This window comes from Cyprinus carpio, chromosome A4 (assembly GCF_018340385.1).
Source record: "Cyprinus carpio isolate SPL01 chromosome A4, ASM1834038v1, whole genome shotgun sequence".
NCBI classification, from domain to species: Eukaryota; Metazoa; Chordata; class Actinopteri; order Cypriniformes; family Cyprinidae; genus Cyprinus; species Cyprinus carpio.
Genome location: NC_056575.1, coordinates 11,037,531 through 11,055,394, shown reverse-complemented (window position 1 = coordinate 11,055,394; position 17,864 = coordinate 11,037,531). Strand labels below are relative to the sequence as shown.

At 36.6% G+C, this 17,864-nt stretch overlaps 1 protein-coding gene across 3 annotated transcripts; it reads right to left on the bottom strand.

Moving 5' to 3' along the window:
- Positions 1 to 1,626: 1,626 nt before the first annotated feature.
- On the bottom strand, positions 1,627 to 15,812 carry LOC109074931 (ethanolamine kinase 1-like). Of its 3 annotated transcripts, none has more exons than XM_019090930.2 (8): positions 15,536 to 15,812; positions 11,670 to 11,929; positions 11,063 to 11,203; positions 9,963 to 10,105; positions 6,349 to 6,432; positions 6,098 to 6,258; positions 3,329 to 3,402; positions 1,627 to 3,233 (listed from the first exon to the last, which is right to left on the bottom strand). In XM_019090930.2, exons 1-8 carry the CDS (start codon positions 15,680 to 15,682, stop codon positions 3,161 to 3,163), a joined length of 1,083 nt encoding a protein of 360 aa, XP_018946475.2. In that variant the 5' UTR covers positions 15,683 to 15,812; the 3' UTR covers positions 1,627 to 3,160. The 3 variants fall into 3 exon arrangements, 1 of the variants encoding a protein (XP_018946475.2); XR_006156683.1 differs by lacking the exon at positions 1,627 to 3,233 and adding an exon at positions 8,084 to 8,178 and having other exon boundaries at positions 3,323 to 3,402; XR_006156682.1 differs by lacking the exons at positions 1,627 to 3,233; positions 3,329 to 3,402 and having other exon boundaries at positions 6,349 to 8,178.
- Between the last annotated feature and the right edge of the window lie 2,052 nt (positions 15,813 to 17,864).

Below are 17,864 nucleotides of genomic sequence, written 5' to 3'. Positions count from 1 at the left end.
TTTAATGACAAACAATTGTAGAACAAACTGTATGTTTTTGCTCATATTATTATATGTAAATTAGGCACAAGAATAGTCCTAATATGTCAGTATGTTGTGCATCTCGCACACTTGTAATTACTTCAGACAAGTGTTTGTAATTTGACCTTTGTAAAATGGAAATAAGTTGAGGCGTGAATACAGATATTGAATTTGGTAATTAATGCAGAGCTCTCGGTGGAAGTCGCTGGAGGGACTGGAACTAATTCAATTACAGTCTGAACTGGAGCACCGTTATAATTATTTCTTTCTGAAACGCTCTGTAGCATAAAATGCAGGCATGTTTTTTTTTTCCCCAATCGCTGCCATTAAATACTTTTGTGAACAAAAAAATGGTGGCTTAATCCATCACTGTAACCTTTACAGTTTTAACCATTGTGCTGTGCTGAAAATCCTTTGCCTAAATTAATTTGGTGTTCCCAGTCCAACATGATCCAACCACAACATGAGGGTTTAATGACACAATCTCTTTCTTGTAAGTAGAATGGGAAATCAAGACAAGAAAATGTTTCATTTCATTTTAATTTTATTTCTATTCAAATGATTTGTTACAGAATCTATAATGCTACACTTTAGGATTTCATCCCTGGATTATTATTAAATCTACTTAACAGTTCTTCTTAGAAAAAGAATATCTCTGTTTAGTTATTGACAACGGACACTGTTTAATAATAAGCAAAGATTTTCTTTTACAATATGTTTACAGTTGTATATATACACCTACATTAAAAACTGCCAGTAGATGCTTGCATGAGGCAGTCCTTTACGTTTTATGTTCACCAAAAGCACTTGACTGGCTGAAAGTTAGAGCCACGCATCACTTTCGGTTTTATACAAATGCTAAAGAGTGCAAATCAGTTAATCTTCATACACTGTTAAAAGAGAGAGATTTCCCACTAGATGTTTGATGAACATTTCTGGTGTATTACTTTGAAAAAAAAAAGGAAAATGTAGCATTCTGTGTGGTCTTTGACAGTTCAAAAACATGATCAAGGTGCAACCTTGACAGTTACAAAAGAACTGGCATAGAAAAAGAAGCATACATCAAAATACAGTAAAACAACCTGAAATTCACAGTTTCTAGTATTTACAGAATTATATATGGTTGTTTGTAGTATAGGCAAACTGCCACAGGAAACTGAGGTAAATGAGGGTGGCCAGGCGATGCAAAGGCAAGTCTCAGAGCTAAGGTTTACACCAGAAAACTTGGAGGGAAAAAAAGCGTGGTCACACTTTACATTACATTGCTCAAATGTACTTACTGTAGCATAATCCGAAACTAACTGGAATTGATTTCAGTGGCATTTTTTATATTCTTTTTCTCCAAGATATTTTGTCAAATAATTTAAAAAGAATCAGTTGATTGAAGTGGTCACCATGGTGTCTAAACACAAAATTAGATCAGCCTAGAATAAAATATTACGAAACCAAAATGTTCAAAAGTTTGGGGTCAGTAAGATTCTAATGTTTTTAAAAGAAGATTCAATCTCACTAAGGCAGCATTTATTTGATCAGAACTACAGTAGAAACCGTAATATTGTGAAATAATAATTTATACAATACAAAAATAACTGATTTCAATTTGAATGCATTTTTAATAAATGTTATTTATTCCTGATATGACAAAGCTGAATTACTCCAGTCTTCAGTGTTACATGATCCTTCAGAAATTGGTCTAATATAATAATTTGGTGCTAATGTTAAACCAAGTTGTGATGCTAAATATTTTTGTGGAAACTGAATATATTTCAGGAATATATATAGGGCATTTTTGTTCATTTCTGGCATTTTTGCCCCAAGTCCAGATTAATATTAATAAACTACTACACAATTACCGTGTGGAGCGACTTGTGGTTACATATAACAGTTTTTACTATATCAGTTCAATTTAGTAACAGGGACCCTGCTAAATAAAGCATTATCTCTACTCCCACTATGTGCAGTTAAAACTAGTCTTAAAGCAAAAAGAGCGGCCCATCGCAAGGTGAAGTGAGGACTGATTTTGTTCTTAAAGCAGTCAGTTTGTGCAAAAAGGCCTGTTGTTTAGCTATGCGGACGGGGAGTACAAATACAAAAGCTTTAGTGCATCCAGAAGGCGATACCATCATTAAGGCTCCCAGGAAATACATCCTTTACAAAAAGTTCACTGATACCTCCCAGAAAAAGCACATGTCTCAAGAGCGATCTCTTTAACAGCGCCATTTAAATAAGTACAAAAACCACCGTTTGAAATTTAAATATTACCACGTTATTTCTAATGTGGAAAAATACACTGTCCATAATGTTCAAGCAAGAAATATCAGCACTTTGGTGTGGGCTTCAGATTAGCTACCGGCTCGTTGTAGCCATGGCTACTGTGCGTCTACTTTCTCCAAGCGCCACGCTGAGAAAACAATGACAAACTTCATGAATGCGCTATACAGTGGTTCACAGTGCCAGAAATGAACAACGAAGCTTCTATTGGTCCCTGAATTACACATCTTACCGCGGCTGTGCCAGGAACAACACTCATAGGAACAGACAGGCCAGAAGTTCCCCGTTTAGACAGAATCAGTGACTATCCATACAGTAAACCCTACATTATCTCACAGTACACTGATTTCTCCCATTAAAAGTGTAAACAAGCAGGAATGACCTTTAGGGTGAGAACAGTTAGTTGCTGAGAACAAACCCAGCGGCCCTCCTCTCAGACTTCTGACAATAATTGTTGTTGTGGGAGGTTCGCCGTCCTTGGAGGACCGGTATCTGGGAGCTTTTCTTTATTTGAAATTCTCCAGGGTTCGCTCTTCACATACATTGGCAAGTCGAGGCTACAGAGTAAGCCATCTATATGTCAGTTGTTTGCTTCCTCAATTGGCAATATCACTAAAATGGACTAGGGCACTGGGGTGACCCTCTCTCTTGATCGCCACATAAAAGCGAGGAGGAGGGCTTAAGTGCTTGGTTTTCTACAACGCTAAACCAACGTTGAGTTCAGAGATGATTTGGGGCTTATCTAAAATGATGTGTTCAGACAAGTAAGTGCAGTGTTCAGTCTACAAATTGAAGAGGTCTCCAGCTAGTTCTTGTGTCCACCAGGGGGAGCCCTTCTCTAGAAAAGCACAAGCCATGACCTGAGAGATTATTCTGGAAGTAGCAGTGACATCACCTCTGGTTTCATCTTGAAGTACTGGCTGAAACGGAGAACTGCATATCTGTAAAAGCAAATTTGGTGGACAAGAATGAGCATACTTAGTTTAAATCTTGATTATATAGATGTTGTTGTTGTTGTTCAAAAGGGAAAACTTACCCCAAGAAGTCAAAGTCGATAGTGGAGTACTGAGCCTGGATTAATGCCCACAGTCCCCAAAAGAAATGAGATGCCTGGGGAGAACAAAAACCAAAGACCATGAGGAAAAAACTTTTTATTTACTCTTTCACAGAGGAAGGACTTGAGGACTAAATCTAAAAAAGAAAATACTGTACCCCAAAAGGAATAGAAAAAATATAGAAATTGTTTTATTATATATATTTATAATTATATTCATATCAGTGTTTTCATTGTTAAATAAGATGTTAAGAAAAACTATGCAAAGAAACTTATTTTATTTTAAAATTTTAACTAAGATGAATGTATATGAGAGAAGCCTATTTTCAGTACCTCTTTGTCTAAATATAAATATATAAATAAATAAATCATAGGAAAATCTATCCTCAAAACCAGGCATATTTATTTCGATTAGAATCAGTGTAATTTAAATTTAGAGCAACATATACTGCCTTGATGTATTAATATTTATTTATCTATAAATATAGAATTTGTTCTCATTACATTACTGAAAATTTGATTTACATTGCATAACTGAGAAGAGGAGGTGGATGCTTAACTGTTATAGAAATAATCTCTCAATGCACAAATCTCAATGTTCCCAAACAAAGAGGCTTCATTTAATAAACACAAAATGTTCTTAATTTTTTTATTTTGATTTCAGGGTAAAATAGGACTATGAAATATTCTTAAAAGGCTCTGTGAGATTCACCTTGACACTGGAGTTAACTGTGACAGATTGTATGTTGTATTGTTGCTTGGAAACATTTGACCCACGCCTTTCTAAGCAAAGACGGCTTCCTTTTAGTGGACCCATTAAAAAAAGGAAAAAAGATAACTGCATGGAAGTTATCTGTGTTGATTCTGGATCACTGACAGTGATGTAAAAGCTTATAAAATGTGGCATTTATATAAAAGCCCTCTAAAGAGACTGAATCACTCCTGCCATCATTTGAGTAAAGATCATTGGTTTGCTGGCCTATAATAAAGTCTCTATCCTCTGTGCTTTTTGCTCAACTGCACAGAATAAATGTTTGCCTCTGCCAGACTCAAGGGTGCTGAACCCCCTCAGACACAATCTCTGAGTATATTCCGACCATCTTTTATAAAACTGCATGTCTCCTGGCTTAGGCATGTGAGGATGGTGTGTAAACATAATAAAGCAGAGCTTCAGTGGGCGCCACACCCACGTCTATCTAAAATGAATATATAGTCCTTGGAATATATAGAGATATTTTTTGGAAATATTAGTTAAATAAACTCAAATTATTATTTTATATAGTTATAAATTAATGTAAAATGCACTTTATTCCATTATTAGTTTAGTGCATTATTCTCACCAAGGCTGCATTTATTTGATTAAAAATAATGTTTTGAAACATTATTTAAATTTAAAATTACTGTATTCTATTTCAATATAATATAATATTATATAATAATCATATAACGTAATTTACTCCTGTCATGGTAAAGCTGTTTTTTCAGCACCATTACTTCAGTCTTCAGTGTGACATGATCCTTCAGAAATCATTTTAATATGATGATTTGCTGCTCATGAAATATTTCTTATTATGATATTAATCTTGAAAACAGCTCCTTAATATTTTCAGGATTCTTTGATAAACAGGAAGTCTTTAATGTCACTTTTGATAAATTTTATGCATCCCTGCTGAATAAATGTATTAATTTTTATTGTAAAAAAATCATCTTACTGACCGAACTTTTGAACGGCGGTGTACAAAGCTTATAAATTATTGTATAAACAGTTTCTGGCAATTTTCTATTGATTTCCACTTTGTCAATTTTGACTGTATCCAATATTATTCAGAATCACCTTTGTTTGCTATTATATCATCTACATTATATAATATAGATATAAATGAATGATCAGAATATAACATTTTGATTATTAAAAGCATAATCCAGCTGCCTTCGATTTCTTGAAATCATAATAATGGCTTAATCTGTTTACGGCAAGTTAGTGTGTTAACATGATACTTAATCAGAATATGCCCATATTTTTCAGGACTCTTCAGTTTTCTCTGGGCTTTCAATTAAAGCCACAGAAAAAGGAATCCAAAAATCACAAAGGCAACGCACATCTGTTCATTAAGCCCCACACTGTGGCATTCCTCTGGCATTTGTTTTAGCGTCTCTCAAGGTCCCTCTCAGGGACAGGAGAGAAAACGGTCCCTCCCGCAGTTTTGTTCTCCATAACTGAGAGTCAGGGGGTGATTTTGTTTTTTCTTTGTGGGCTTTTTTTCCCCTTCTTCCCCTGACAGACTGGAAATTAAAAAATGTCTGCCCTGCTTTTAACACGTCTATTGATCGCAAAAGACATAACTGCGAGAGTAACCTAGCTATTCAATTAGTTTTCCTCTCCGAAGTAAATATCATTGTCAAGAAAGGGCAGGTGTGCTACTTGATCGTCGAAGAATGACCTGCGCACACACACAAACACCCAGAGGTCGACGCCTGCGAGGATGTCAAGGCTACCTCCCTGACGACTTGCAATCACTATTCATACCTTTGTCTCCACTTCAAGCGTGGCTCTGATGCAGACGATCTACCTGCTAAATAGTTAGTAAACTGCTCACGATGTTCCAGTTTACTTTGTAAAATGCTGCGTGTCATTAAAGAAAGTAATTACATTGAAAAAACAAAAGTCTGATGTTTAATTTGGCAGGGTGCAGATGGATGGAAATGCGTCACGATTCCAGACTGTGGCAGATAAATCCAGTTTTGACTCACCAAGGCGAAGCGGTTGACTTGCACGTATAGCACCTCCACTTCAGTGTTGGAGACCTGTGTGCCCTGTGATTTGTACTCCTTGTAGGCCTCCAGATAGGCCCGGAGCCACTGCAACTGGAGCTCTCGCCCAGGATACAGGGTGTAGTCCACCTCATTCAGACCTGTCAATCACAAGAAGGCCACACCCACCTGGTAAAGCGGGTTCTTTTCTCTTCTATACAATAGTTTAATTTGTGTTCATATCGCATTACCTGCAAATTCATTGAAGTGATTGCCAATATCAAAGGCTTGATAATTGTACCCAGCATATTCGTAGTCAATGAATTTGACATTTCCTGCAGGAGGGGAAACAAATAGCAATTTGTTTAGAAAAGCACACGGGCTTTGTCTTCTTAATAACCCTTGTTCTTTTTTACTGTAACAATCTATTGCCTGTATTAGCAAACCAACACTACAATGGGCATTATCTGCAATTTAAATGAGTTATCAAATCAAATCTGAAAAAAGGAGTAAGGATTTGCATTCTGGTGCACAAGAAAGACAAGAAAGAATAAACAAATGATAAAGTGAACAAGACATGGGGACAGATTTCATGCACTTATAGCATGCATGTGGGAAAAAACAGCATGTTATATAGAGATGATTCTACAATTAGGGGCACTTTGAAAAATTAAACTTTTTTTTTCACACGGTTTCATTTCATGTAAAAAAGAATTTCACATCCTCTAATAATGAGCTGTTCTTGCCTATTGGAGGTTTTTGATTTTGTGTGTGATGGTAATGATTTTTTGTGTGTGTGGACAAAAAGTTGCACTCAATTAACTTTTGAACTGTTGAAAAGATACTGTTTCTGAATTAAAATTCTCAGATACTGACCATTTTGGTCAAAAAACCTCTCAGTTCATGATGCAATATTTTTAATTATAATTTTGATGTTCACTATACTCATGTTACCACATCATGTATCATTTCCATCATACCAAAATATGAACATTATTCATTACACTTTTTAATAATTCAATAATGTATTATAACGTTTTAAGTGTATGGGGTAAGTGAAATTGATTCTATATTCTGGAAAGTGCAATATTTCAACACAAGCAATTAAAAACAATACATGTTTAAAGTTTAGTTTTTATAATAATAATATAAAAAAAATTATGATCATCTTTTCAAAATAAAATTACTTATGTTATTAATTAAAAAAGTTTATCTAATTGATGAATCACCATTTACATGAATCTGTTGAGAAGAAAAGTGGAAAACTTGCAACTTTGTTTTATTTTTTGTTTAAAGGAAAATGTGGATTTTTATTTCTTTCTTTTTTAGAATATTTAAACCGAAAACAAACAATGATTCCTGCTTGAATACAAATTATTAGTGAGTGGGCAAAGTAATTACAAGTTTTCCAGGACGTCTCGTTACTGGTGACAGAAAGAGCGCCTCACATAAACACTCCTCAGGAAACACAACAGTAAAAGTAAAAAGAGAGTAAAATAAAAGTGAACAGAGCAAAAATGTATAAACATGTCAGGTTAGATAAGAGTTGACAGCATTACCAAATGCAAATAAATAAAAAAGTACAAAATAAAAATACGGAGACGGCGCTGTACTATAAAACCACAGGGCTGGAAGGACAGAGGAGGTAAAGGAGAGAAAATGGGCAATGTTGCCATCTAGTGGCACATATAGCAGTGGTCTAGCAAGCATTGACTTGATCAGTCAGGTGATGTAGACAGTGTTGAATACAAAGCCTTACTCCTCTCACTCTACATGTGTAATGCATGTGTATGTATACAAATACAGTATAATATATGAAAAATCACTGCCTAGTTTGTAATATGCATATTATTGCACCTAATGTGTGTTTGACTTTACGTTGCCTTGCATTCCCAGTGCTCTAGAGCTTAAGGTGTGTAGAAAAAAAGTTTGATTGACATTGGACAGAAGTGTAGGTCTACAGAAAGAGACACGTGAGGTGGTTACCGGACCCGGTGGCGTCCTAGCGGGACACACTGAACACCTCCAGTCAGTGGCTATAGCCCTGTGCAGCAGATGAAGAGATTTGGGCAAACTCACATCTGTCACAGAACACACACAGCTTCACTGCAGAGAGGCCATTGGGCACCTCCCCCGTTAAGAACAAACACGGCTCATCTCATAAACGCACACCCCCACCACACAGCATCCCCATTGGTCCATTAGCCAGCCAGTGAGGCCCCAAGTTACTGGCTCTATGCAAATGCCACAGTGGCTTCCTGTGCAGCTCGAGCCTGTGGGACACTCAAACTTATTTGACTCCCTGAGTGTCGACGGAAGGCAAGAAAAACAAAAACAGGTACGAACTCGGAAAGCTGGCCTATTGCATAACACTCCCGTTCATGGCTTCTATAGGTCTTGCCGGGAAGGGGAGGGGGCTGAGTGAGCAAGAATGTCAAAAACTTAAACATTTTACTGTGAAAACTTCCTGCCACCCCTGTTGGTCTGTTGGTGTGTTAAAAGCGAGCTGGAGGAAGTGGCTTGGCTTTTTTTTCTGAAAACAGAGCCTCCTTCCTCTCTCTAAGTTTAAGTGCCCAAGGTCGCAGCTGCGTCCAAACCCTGTTCTCGAAGCAGATTTCCATGACCCAATCTTTAATCGCTCGTTGTCAATTATTTACTCCTTCAAGAACAGTTTTTAGGGGCAAGTGATACCTTTAGGGCAACCGATACGTGCTGTTGATAATCAGTTTGACTGTTGCTGCCACTTCAAAAGAAAAAAAAGGAAAGAAAAAAAAAGTGAGAGACAGGAACTACACATTCTCACACTACTGCTGTGGCAGAGCAACCATTTTCTCATGCTTATACTCTTCAAAGTGGGTCATTCCTGTTATGCTGATGATTTTGAGTGAACATAGGGTGAATTTTATTTAATAATGTTAGTGTGTGTGTGTGTGTATAAAATTTTAAATAACAACTACAGTATAATATATGACAAATATCTATATATCTAAATATTTAATATAACAAATATATAATTAATTATTCATTATATTATTTATAAATACAATTTATTATATAAAAATATTGTATTTTTTTTGGTTTGGCATCTGAGAACATGTCAAAAATCCACTAAAAAACCAACGAGAAATTATTAAAATAATAATAATGACAAATTAAAAGTATACATACAATTAAGAATATTTTATTAAAATGTGTATATTTGTATACATTTGAAATTCTGTTATATATAAATGTTATGTATAAATTCATGAGTGATATATTAAGTAAATAATAAATTACGCTGTTTATTTTCCTAGTCTTATAATAAATACTGTATTACTAAAACTTGCTTTTATTCAAATAAGGCTTGAAATTTCCTTCCTGTTATTTTCTTGTCATTGTATAAATAAAGCCTGAGCTAGGCATATTAATGAAAGTCTGATACTGTGTTTTATAAAAAAAAACTTCCTTATTTCATAAATATATTTGCAGAAAGGAACGAACTGAAAACATTCTGCATAACAGGAATGTCCCACTCGCATTCACTCTCCATCCTGTGGGCCAGGTAGCGGCAGACGGTCGCCAGTCTGTACATCATGAAGATAGTAAACAGCATCACAGCATTCAACAACATTCCCCAAAGCAAACACAAACACACATTTGCTTTTGATTTCAAGAACAGAAAACACATTTTATGGAAACCAGTGGATTCTCCTGATGCCTTGATTGAAATTGGATGAGAATGTAATAGTACTACCCTTTAACAAAGGGCATCCATGCTATATTTCAGAGGTGAAAACACTAAATTTAAGCCTACCTTAGGCAGGGGGGGTTGGGGAAACATACGCTGTGGCTGAAGGAAACTGGTGGGGTTTGTTGGACTCACCTTCCTGTTGTTTGTAGATGATGTTCTTACAGAGCAGATCGTTGTGACACAGAACGACTGGGGAGCCCAGTTTAGAAAGGTTCTGCTGAAGCCAGATCATCTCGTCTCTAAGACACGCAGCACTGGGCACCTCATTGTTCAGCCTGGAAACAGACAACACGTACATGCATTCAGAAAACACAAACACGCTTTTGTGTTCCAGTGTGATTCAAATAAGGCACATTGTAGACAAACCTGCCTCACTCAGTAAGATAAACTTTTTAAAAACCACTATCTATAAATAGTAAACTAACTGCACAGACACCGTATGGGCGTGTGATTTGTTGTCAGCGGTTATTGCGCAACCACTTTTAGTGCCTCTAGGGCATAAAAATAATCAACTTTTAAATTCAAACATACCTGAACTATTACATTTCCTCAAACTTGACTGGGCCAAACACTCTAACAACCCACACAGCAACATTCTCCACGTCTCAGTTTTGCATGTACAACCACTCACATTTCCTTCTGACAATGTACAAATTTAGTTGCATCTGCATAAAATTTTTACAATAGATATTTGGCACTGACTTTATATTTAAATCTAATGGTAAAATATTTCCAAACACCCTACTTGACTGTTTCATTTTGTTGTTTTATTAATAATAATATCTTTATTTCGATGTTAATATTGTTCTATAAAGAAGACTTTATTATATTTTAATATGGATTATTGTCATCTTATGTAAAGCACTTTGAGAATCTATTTTTATTTGTCTACTTTTATTAAAGAGTATTTCTGCTAAAATGATTTGTAGAAACAAATGTGCCAAGAGGAGTCATGTCATGTAACATTGTAACATTGGGAGGACTTTCAAACCACAATGTAAGCAAAGCATATTGAATGGAATATGCTTTGAATATGAAGAGAAACGGCTTTATGTTCATCTATGCAAGTGAAGCTGAGATCTGAACCTCCCTGTATTGACAGCTTTAATATCGCCCAGAGACATAATATTCGAAGGGTGTGTTACTCTACATGTTCTGCTTTGCTAAAAAAATAACATGTCAAACACAATCGCACCCTAAAACACAAGGCAATGCTTAAAATTTAAGCTCACCTCTGGTCCTTCTCAGGGTCTTCAAAGTGTGTAGGAACAAGAGAAAAGAACTTGCTCATCTTCAGCCAGAGGTCTGATTGGGGCACCCAGCCGTTGTGGGCATGTATGGCATGGTACTTTGCCATCTGCCTCGCAATGTGCCTGTAAACAAATAAAGATATCTTATTTTCAGGTTTAGATTACATTTTAGAGTGCTCCTACAGTATGTAACAAACCATTCAAAATTTGGGATTGGTAAGACTTTTAAAACATCTATTATGCTCACCAAGACTGCAATTATCTGATCAACAATAAGTAAACTTTTGAACAGTAGTGCATTTAAACACTTTAGTCATTGCTCTGCTAACACAGTAGCCTTGTTCTTTCACAGCTGTCTGAGACCCGACAAGTATTGGCGGGAGGCCTGGGTCAGAGTCCGAGAGAAAGCACAGTGCGTCATTCATGTCTTAAGGGATTACTAGGTAAGGTTTGGGGTTATGTGACAAGTGTCTGGCTAGTTGGAGGTCAACACCGGTATCTCCACTCCGTCACGCCGTCCTGAATCAATTAGCTCAGTATTATAAAGGATGATTGGATGATCATCCCATTAGAAAACGCAGTTTCTAACCTGAAGAAGGCAGGGCTCCGGATGTGCTCGGGCTCCAGGGCCACTCCCTGCAGGAACTCATAGCACAGGCCGTTGTTGAAGGTGCAGTAGAGGCGTGGAGCACATCGGTGCGCCTGCAGGACGCGGAAGCTCTTCACTTCGTTCTCACGGTCCACAAACAGTTCTGTCTTGTTCCCGTAGACCCGAACCAGGACCACGTCCTGCATGGACCCACCGACGTAACAGCCAATCAGCTTGTTTGTGATACCGTCGGTGAAAGACTGCAGAAAGAGGAAGAAAACAAGCGGAGAGTTCATTGGTTTCAGCTCGCTCAAATGGTTTGAGGTTAACCTTTTAGTGATTTTCATTAAAAAAACTCATTGTTGAGATCAGCATCACATGCCTCCAGTTCCTTTTTCCACTACATCGGCTGAAGAGAAACCTTATATTTACATGTATAAAAAAAGACAAACTCAGTGTAGCAAAACAACTAAATTACTTTTAGTTTATTTTGAATCAAAAGTGGGTGCATTCAGGGTGACAGAGCTGAACAGATATACATTGTCTACTAATGCAAAAAAAAGGAGCGCGTTTGGGACGCCAAGCATTCCAGGCCACAATCATCTGTACTATCTGGGATTGACTGGCAGTGGGCGGAACGTCAGGAATTTGATTTCTGCCAGTGTCAGAGTGGTTTAGCATGTGCTGAGCACTCAATTTTGTTTCAAAGTTGATGAAAACAACCCAATACATATCTGGTTTCCCTACCACATGCGAGCGACGTGACACACCCCTACCAACTCTGTTTATACAAGGAAACACCTTAGGCTAAACAGGGTTCAGTTTACAAGAATATAATTACAGACTGCTGACTTTTCATCCGGATGGAGGCTTCGGATGTTTGGGTTTACACTGTAATGGGGAAGTGAGTTCTTATTTGGTTTTAAAGTGCCCAGAATGAAAATTCTGTAATCATTTATTCATCGTCATGTCATTTCAAAACCTGTATGACTTTCTTTTTTATCTGTCCAACACAAACAAAGATGTTTTGAAGAACATCTCGGGTTTCTGTATATGTTTTGTCCGTGAGGTCCAATGTTGTTCAGATACCCTTCAAAATCTCTTCAGCTGGGAACTTCTGTGGCAAAATCATCAATAAATTACCAATGACTTAATGGAAATTTCCACTCGGGTTTCGCAGTACGAAATGCAGGGAACATTCGATTCAATGCCAGTAGTAGCAGTTGAAAAACTTGATTCAAGGTGTCTCCCCTGGTGCACAGCTAAAGAAAAGATTCCTATCTTCACAGTACTCAACAACACCAAGGCGACGGAAACCTGAACCATCACATTGAACATTGTTAATGCCATGGTCAATAGTCAATACATGCAGGTTCTGTATTCAGTGAAACTGACTTTGTACATATTACGTTTCTAAGAAACTCCTTGAAATGCTGCTTGTCTGGAAAGGCTGAAGACTTCTAGGAGAATGAGTAGTCTTGAGAAATATGTTTGTTCTTGGAAAAGGCAGTTCTGTGAAATGCAATCATTAAGGAAGTTTTAGGCTTTGTGTATAGATGTACTCCACTGTACTCTTGATTCCGCCCATCTCAGGCTTATCAATCATGTACGAATGCAGAGCGCTCTGGGGTGAACAGAGCAGTGTAATGTCACCGTCACAGTCGTCTTTCTGTGTCAGCTGTAAGCACACAGCTATTAGTGTTACAGTAATTTCACTGGATAGCAAATAAATGCCTTGACACTGACTATCCTACACAAATATTGGCTTTGAGCCATTTTTAAAAAATGAGGAATGCTGTATGACCATAAGGCAATAATGCAGGTAGAAAATGTCCTCATACTTCATTCATCTGTCCTGTCCATCTGTCAGAACATTAAATGGCATCCACCTAGATCCTACATTATGTAATTCTTAACAAAGCATTAGTGAACGGTCATTCAAAAGTTCACAAAACAAAGTCTTGTATACCTTTTCCCAGTGCCTTCAGGTCTCATAAATTGGTTCTAGTATCCAATAAGTTCTGATTAAACCTGTATAGAAACTATTAGCTAGGGATGCACTGATCCCATACTCTGTATCGGTATCGGCTCCGATACTGCCATTTTCTGCCGGATTGGGTATCGGTAAGACGAGACTGATACAAATCTGATATTGTGTGTAAAGTATTCCGTGTTATTGTTATGCCCCACGAAAGGCATGAAAACATTATAAAGCACCATAAAGTTTCCATGCACTATATTCCAATTCTTCTGAAGCCGTTCCATTGTTTAATGTTGAATTCAAGTTTGCATAAACTCGCCTCTCCGCTGCAGCTGTCTGTCATCTTCCAGTCAGCATTCAAACTGCGTGTCAAGATTATTCAAGATTATTCAATGTTCCTATTATTATACATGATCTGTAGATAAAGATCAATGGTTTTGCATAAAAGGACTTTATCTTTCTGGAGTTTAGTGCTGTTTCTAAATCATGTTACTTTCTACATGTCTGTTAGATCACAACACCAGAATAGAGAGCACTATGAATTGTTCTTCACACGCACAGTAACTGAAATTTAAATGAATGTATTTTACAACAATACAAAGAGCAATATGTAACATCTTACCAGATTTAGTCCTACACTTATTCACTTTTATTTGTTCCCCACTAGATAATGTTTTTTCACTAAATGTTTAGATTTTATAAAATTACTGTGCACTGAACATTTTTTTAGAGTAAATTTTGCTGCTGAATTATCAATTTACCTAGTTTATAATAGTAATTTTGTCATAGATTATAATATATTTTTTCATTTGTTATTTTTCTTTATAATGAAGTTGTCTATATTTAGTAGATTGTCTTTAACACAAAACAGTGATGATCAGGTCAACACACAGAGGTATAGAATTGTTTTTTTTTTTAAGTGCTAGTATCGGTATCAGCCGATACTCAGAATTTTTGGGATCGGATTGGTTCTGAAAAAAATGGTATAATGCATCCCTACTATTAACTAGTTACTATTACTTACACCTTAGTAACTAAGTACCTACACCTAGTGACTAGCACAACTATAACAGACACCAGCAACTATTGTAATACTAGCTGGAAGTGAATAGTTCTCCATACACTGAGCAAAACAGTAACCTTAAAAAAAGTGAGAAATGTAATTTAATATAGCTGAATCAACTTAAATACATCATTTAAACCAACAAAAATAAATTTACATATTTAATCAGGTAGTAATACCTCTTTAAGGTACCAATTAAAGCGTACCACTTTTACAGTGTAGAATTTAAAGGCAAAATTTGCAATTTGTTAACCATAGCAATTACTAGTCACTATTAGGATTCACGTAATTAGTACTAGTATCTCAAAATTAAGTACTAATTACTGATTGAAAACATTTACTAGGCATTATTGGAATACTTAATAAAGTAATTAATTAAATAGTAATAACATAAAACAGACACTAATTCTATTAAAGGAATAAATAAGCTAAAAAAATACAATACAATACAACACCTACAATCTTCCCTTTGCAATTTTACTTTTCATTCATAGCGTTGCTGTAATTTTCTCGTGATGGTGCATTAAATACATTGTAGCATGCACGCATGCAAAAGCAATATACTTTTATTAATGAAAGTGTTACAACATAAGTGCTTTGACAGCTCGCATTGGCAGCCGTGTCTCTGCTAAGCGCCATGGTGCCGACGGGTCCATCTGGTGACGCAGCTCAGGATTTGAAGGCGCAACACGCTTAACTTCGCTTTCTGCATTATATAAGGCGTCAAAAGAGCTGCTGTCAGTGAATGCAGAATTTCTGCATCGGTTAGAGCCGGCGTGCGACCACCTGAATCGTAGGCAAAGAAAACTACATGAGATTTACCTTCATTTTGACCTCCGAAGGTTTCCAGTGGGGTCTCAGCGTCTTGATCAGTTTCAGCGCTCCGGCTCTGTAATCGTGCTCATCTAGAGTCACGTCTAATTTTGGAACCACAGGCGCGCCTTCTGGGACGTGAATATAATTGGCCATTGCTGTATACGCTCGCTGGTGCTGCTCTGAGACGGAGAAGATTCAATGAATGCGATAGAGTTAAGCAGGGTGCGGATTTTAGCTCAGGTTCTGCACGGTTACGCCTCCAGTGGGGATGTTCGATTCGCGAATCAAGCGTTCTTATCAGTCGGTTCTTTTTCGCGATTCAACTGAACCGATTCGCAGAGCGTTTTGAGCGGACGGTCTCTAAAATGTGAAAATTCTATGATTATTTATCTTGTATAGATCCAAACCTGTGTACGTTTCCTACGCGGAGCACAGAATGTAACAACAGATTCAGTAAAGATGCAAAGACGTGCTGTCAAATAAATACTTGGGGTGTCTGAAAGTCTAGGTGAGAGGTTGACAAGTTATTGCAATAAATTTGGTGTCATGTCATTTGGTGTCATTGTCTTTCTGTGTGTGTGTTCAATTAGTAAGAAGTCATAGGGGTTTGAAAAAAAAAAACATGAGCATGAGTAAATGACAGATTTTTGCTAATTTTAAAAATGTTATGGGGCAAATCCCCATATCCCCAATACCACACAACTGTTCAGATGCAAAAGCCTCTAAAAGTGCCATCTGAATTTTTATTCTAAAATTAGCATTTTTATCAGGCTCCTATATTTAGGTTCAGTAATTTTACTTTAATGGCAATGTTTAGGTCATTTTCTATGCCATTAAAGTGAAATGAATCAACATAAATAGGAGCCTGACAATAATGCTCATTTTAGATTAAAATTTCATACTGCAATTAGAGGTTTTTGAATCTGAACTGTTCAACACCGGAAATATAAACAGAAGTATTTAACGAAATATTTAACTTAAGCGATGATTAATAGAAATCAATGAACTGGTTTTTGAACCGGTTCATTCAAGTGAACGATGCGAAACGAACCGATTCGCTAAAATGATTCGACTTCTCTGTGCCATCAGGTGATCCCAGCCTGTGCTTTCAGAGACTGTCGCGGTGCATGCTGGTACTTTATGATTCACACTGCTTTACATCTACAGCTTTCAGCGTTACTGTGTCACTAAGATAATACTCAGGTAGAGAGGCTTTCGTGTTTGCTTTTCTGTTTTCCAGTCATGAAAATGTGTGCTCACTGTCGATGTTCATTCTGAATGGCCTTTAGCGAGATAAAATTATGTAAGGTGTAGCAAGCAACCTGTGATTAATGGCAATCACAAGCATTACAGTTTCAGATTGACGTAACTTTTAAATAAATGTAACAAATGTTTCATTTCTTCGTCTTACGCAATAAACCATATGAATATGTACGGATTGATTGCTTGATAGATGCACATGTATTTGTCATGTTAATAATACTTTATCATTATATATTTATATATCTATCCATCCAGCATGTTCTGTGAGTCTTTCCAGAAATTTCTCCCCTGCCTTTAAACCAGGTACGTGTCTGTCCCATAATGACCCTGGAATTATCATGACATCACGAGTTTTCTTCTCCAGTGTAATGCATTAAACACCCCCTTTTTTTCTTATTTATTTTATTTTGTATTTTTTATTTTGTTGCCATTGTTTATCATTTTTATTTGTTGATATTTGCGTATTACTGTTTCTATACTGTTTTTGAGCATTAATAATAATAATAATAATAAAAACCATCAGTAGATGCTACCTCATTTTAAAACAACGTTTGCACCTGGATGTCTGTATGTAAAACATTTCCCTCCGCAACCTGTTTTTGTGTAATAGCCTACATGTCGTGACCACTGTATTAAAAAAAAAAAAAAAAAAAAAAAAAAAAAAAAAAAATGGGGGCAGCACAGTTCTATTTTTAGGAATTACTGACCTACGGGGGGCGCTCCGTGGCTCAAAAAGTTCACTTGAACGATTAAAAGTAAATCTTATGGTTAAAATATGATTCATAGCCGTCATAATAACATATAATATTGAAAATCGTTCTCTTTATAATGCCGTACGGCCTCATAACAATAACGTTCTCGTCTTTTCTGAGCTCGTACCTCATAATACTGAACAAATGGTCTCATATACACGGTTATAAGCTTACCTTATAGGGTTTTCTTCTTTTTTATATCACACAAACATTTTACAATACGTGTTAGTAAGCATGTTATATGTACTTGATGATAGAAAAAGGACTATATAGCGCTCCACGTGATTCGATTCTGACCAATTGAGTGTTTGTGCGTGACG

Excerpts from the sequence above, each read along its gene's own strand:
- LOC109074931 (XM_019090930.2), bottom strand. The coding sequence starts at position 15,682 with ATGGCCAATTATATTCACGTCCCAGAAGGCGCGCCTGTGGTTCCAAAA. Across the intron at positions 11,204-11,669 it reads CGGAGCCCTGCCTTCTTCAG|GCACATTGCGAGGCAGATGG; the intron begins GTTAGAAACTGC and ends ATTTGTTTACAG. Across the intron at positions 3,403-6,097 it reads AAGTCAACCGCTTCGCCTTG|GCATCTCATTTCTTTTGGGG; the intron begins GTGAGTCAAAAC and ends TGTTCTCCCCAG.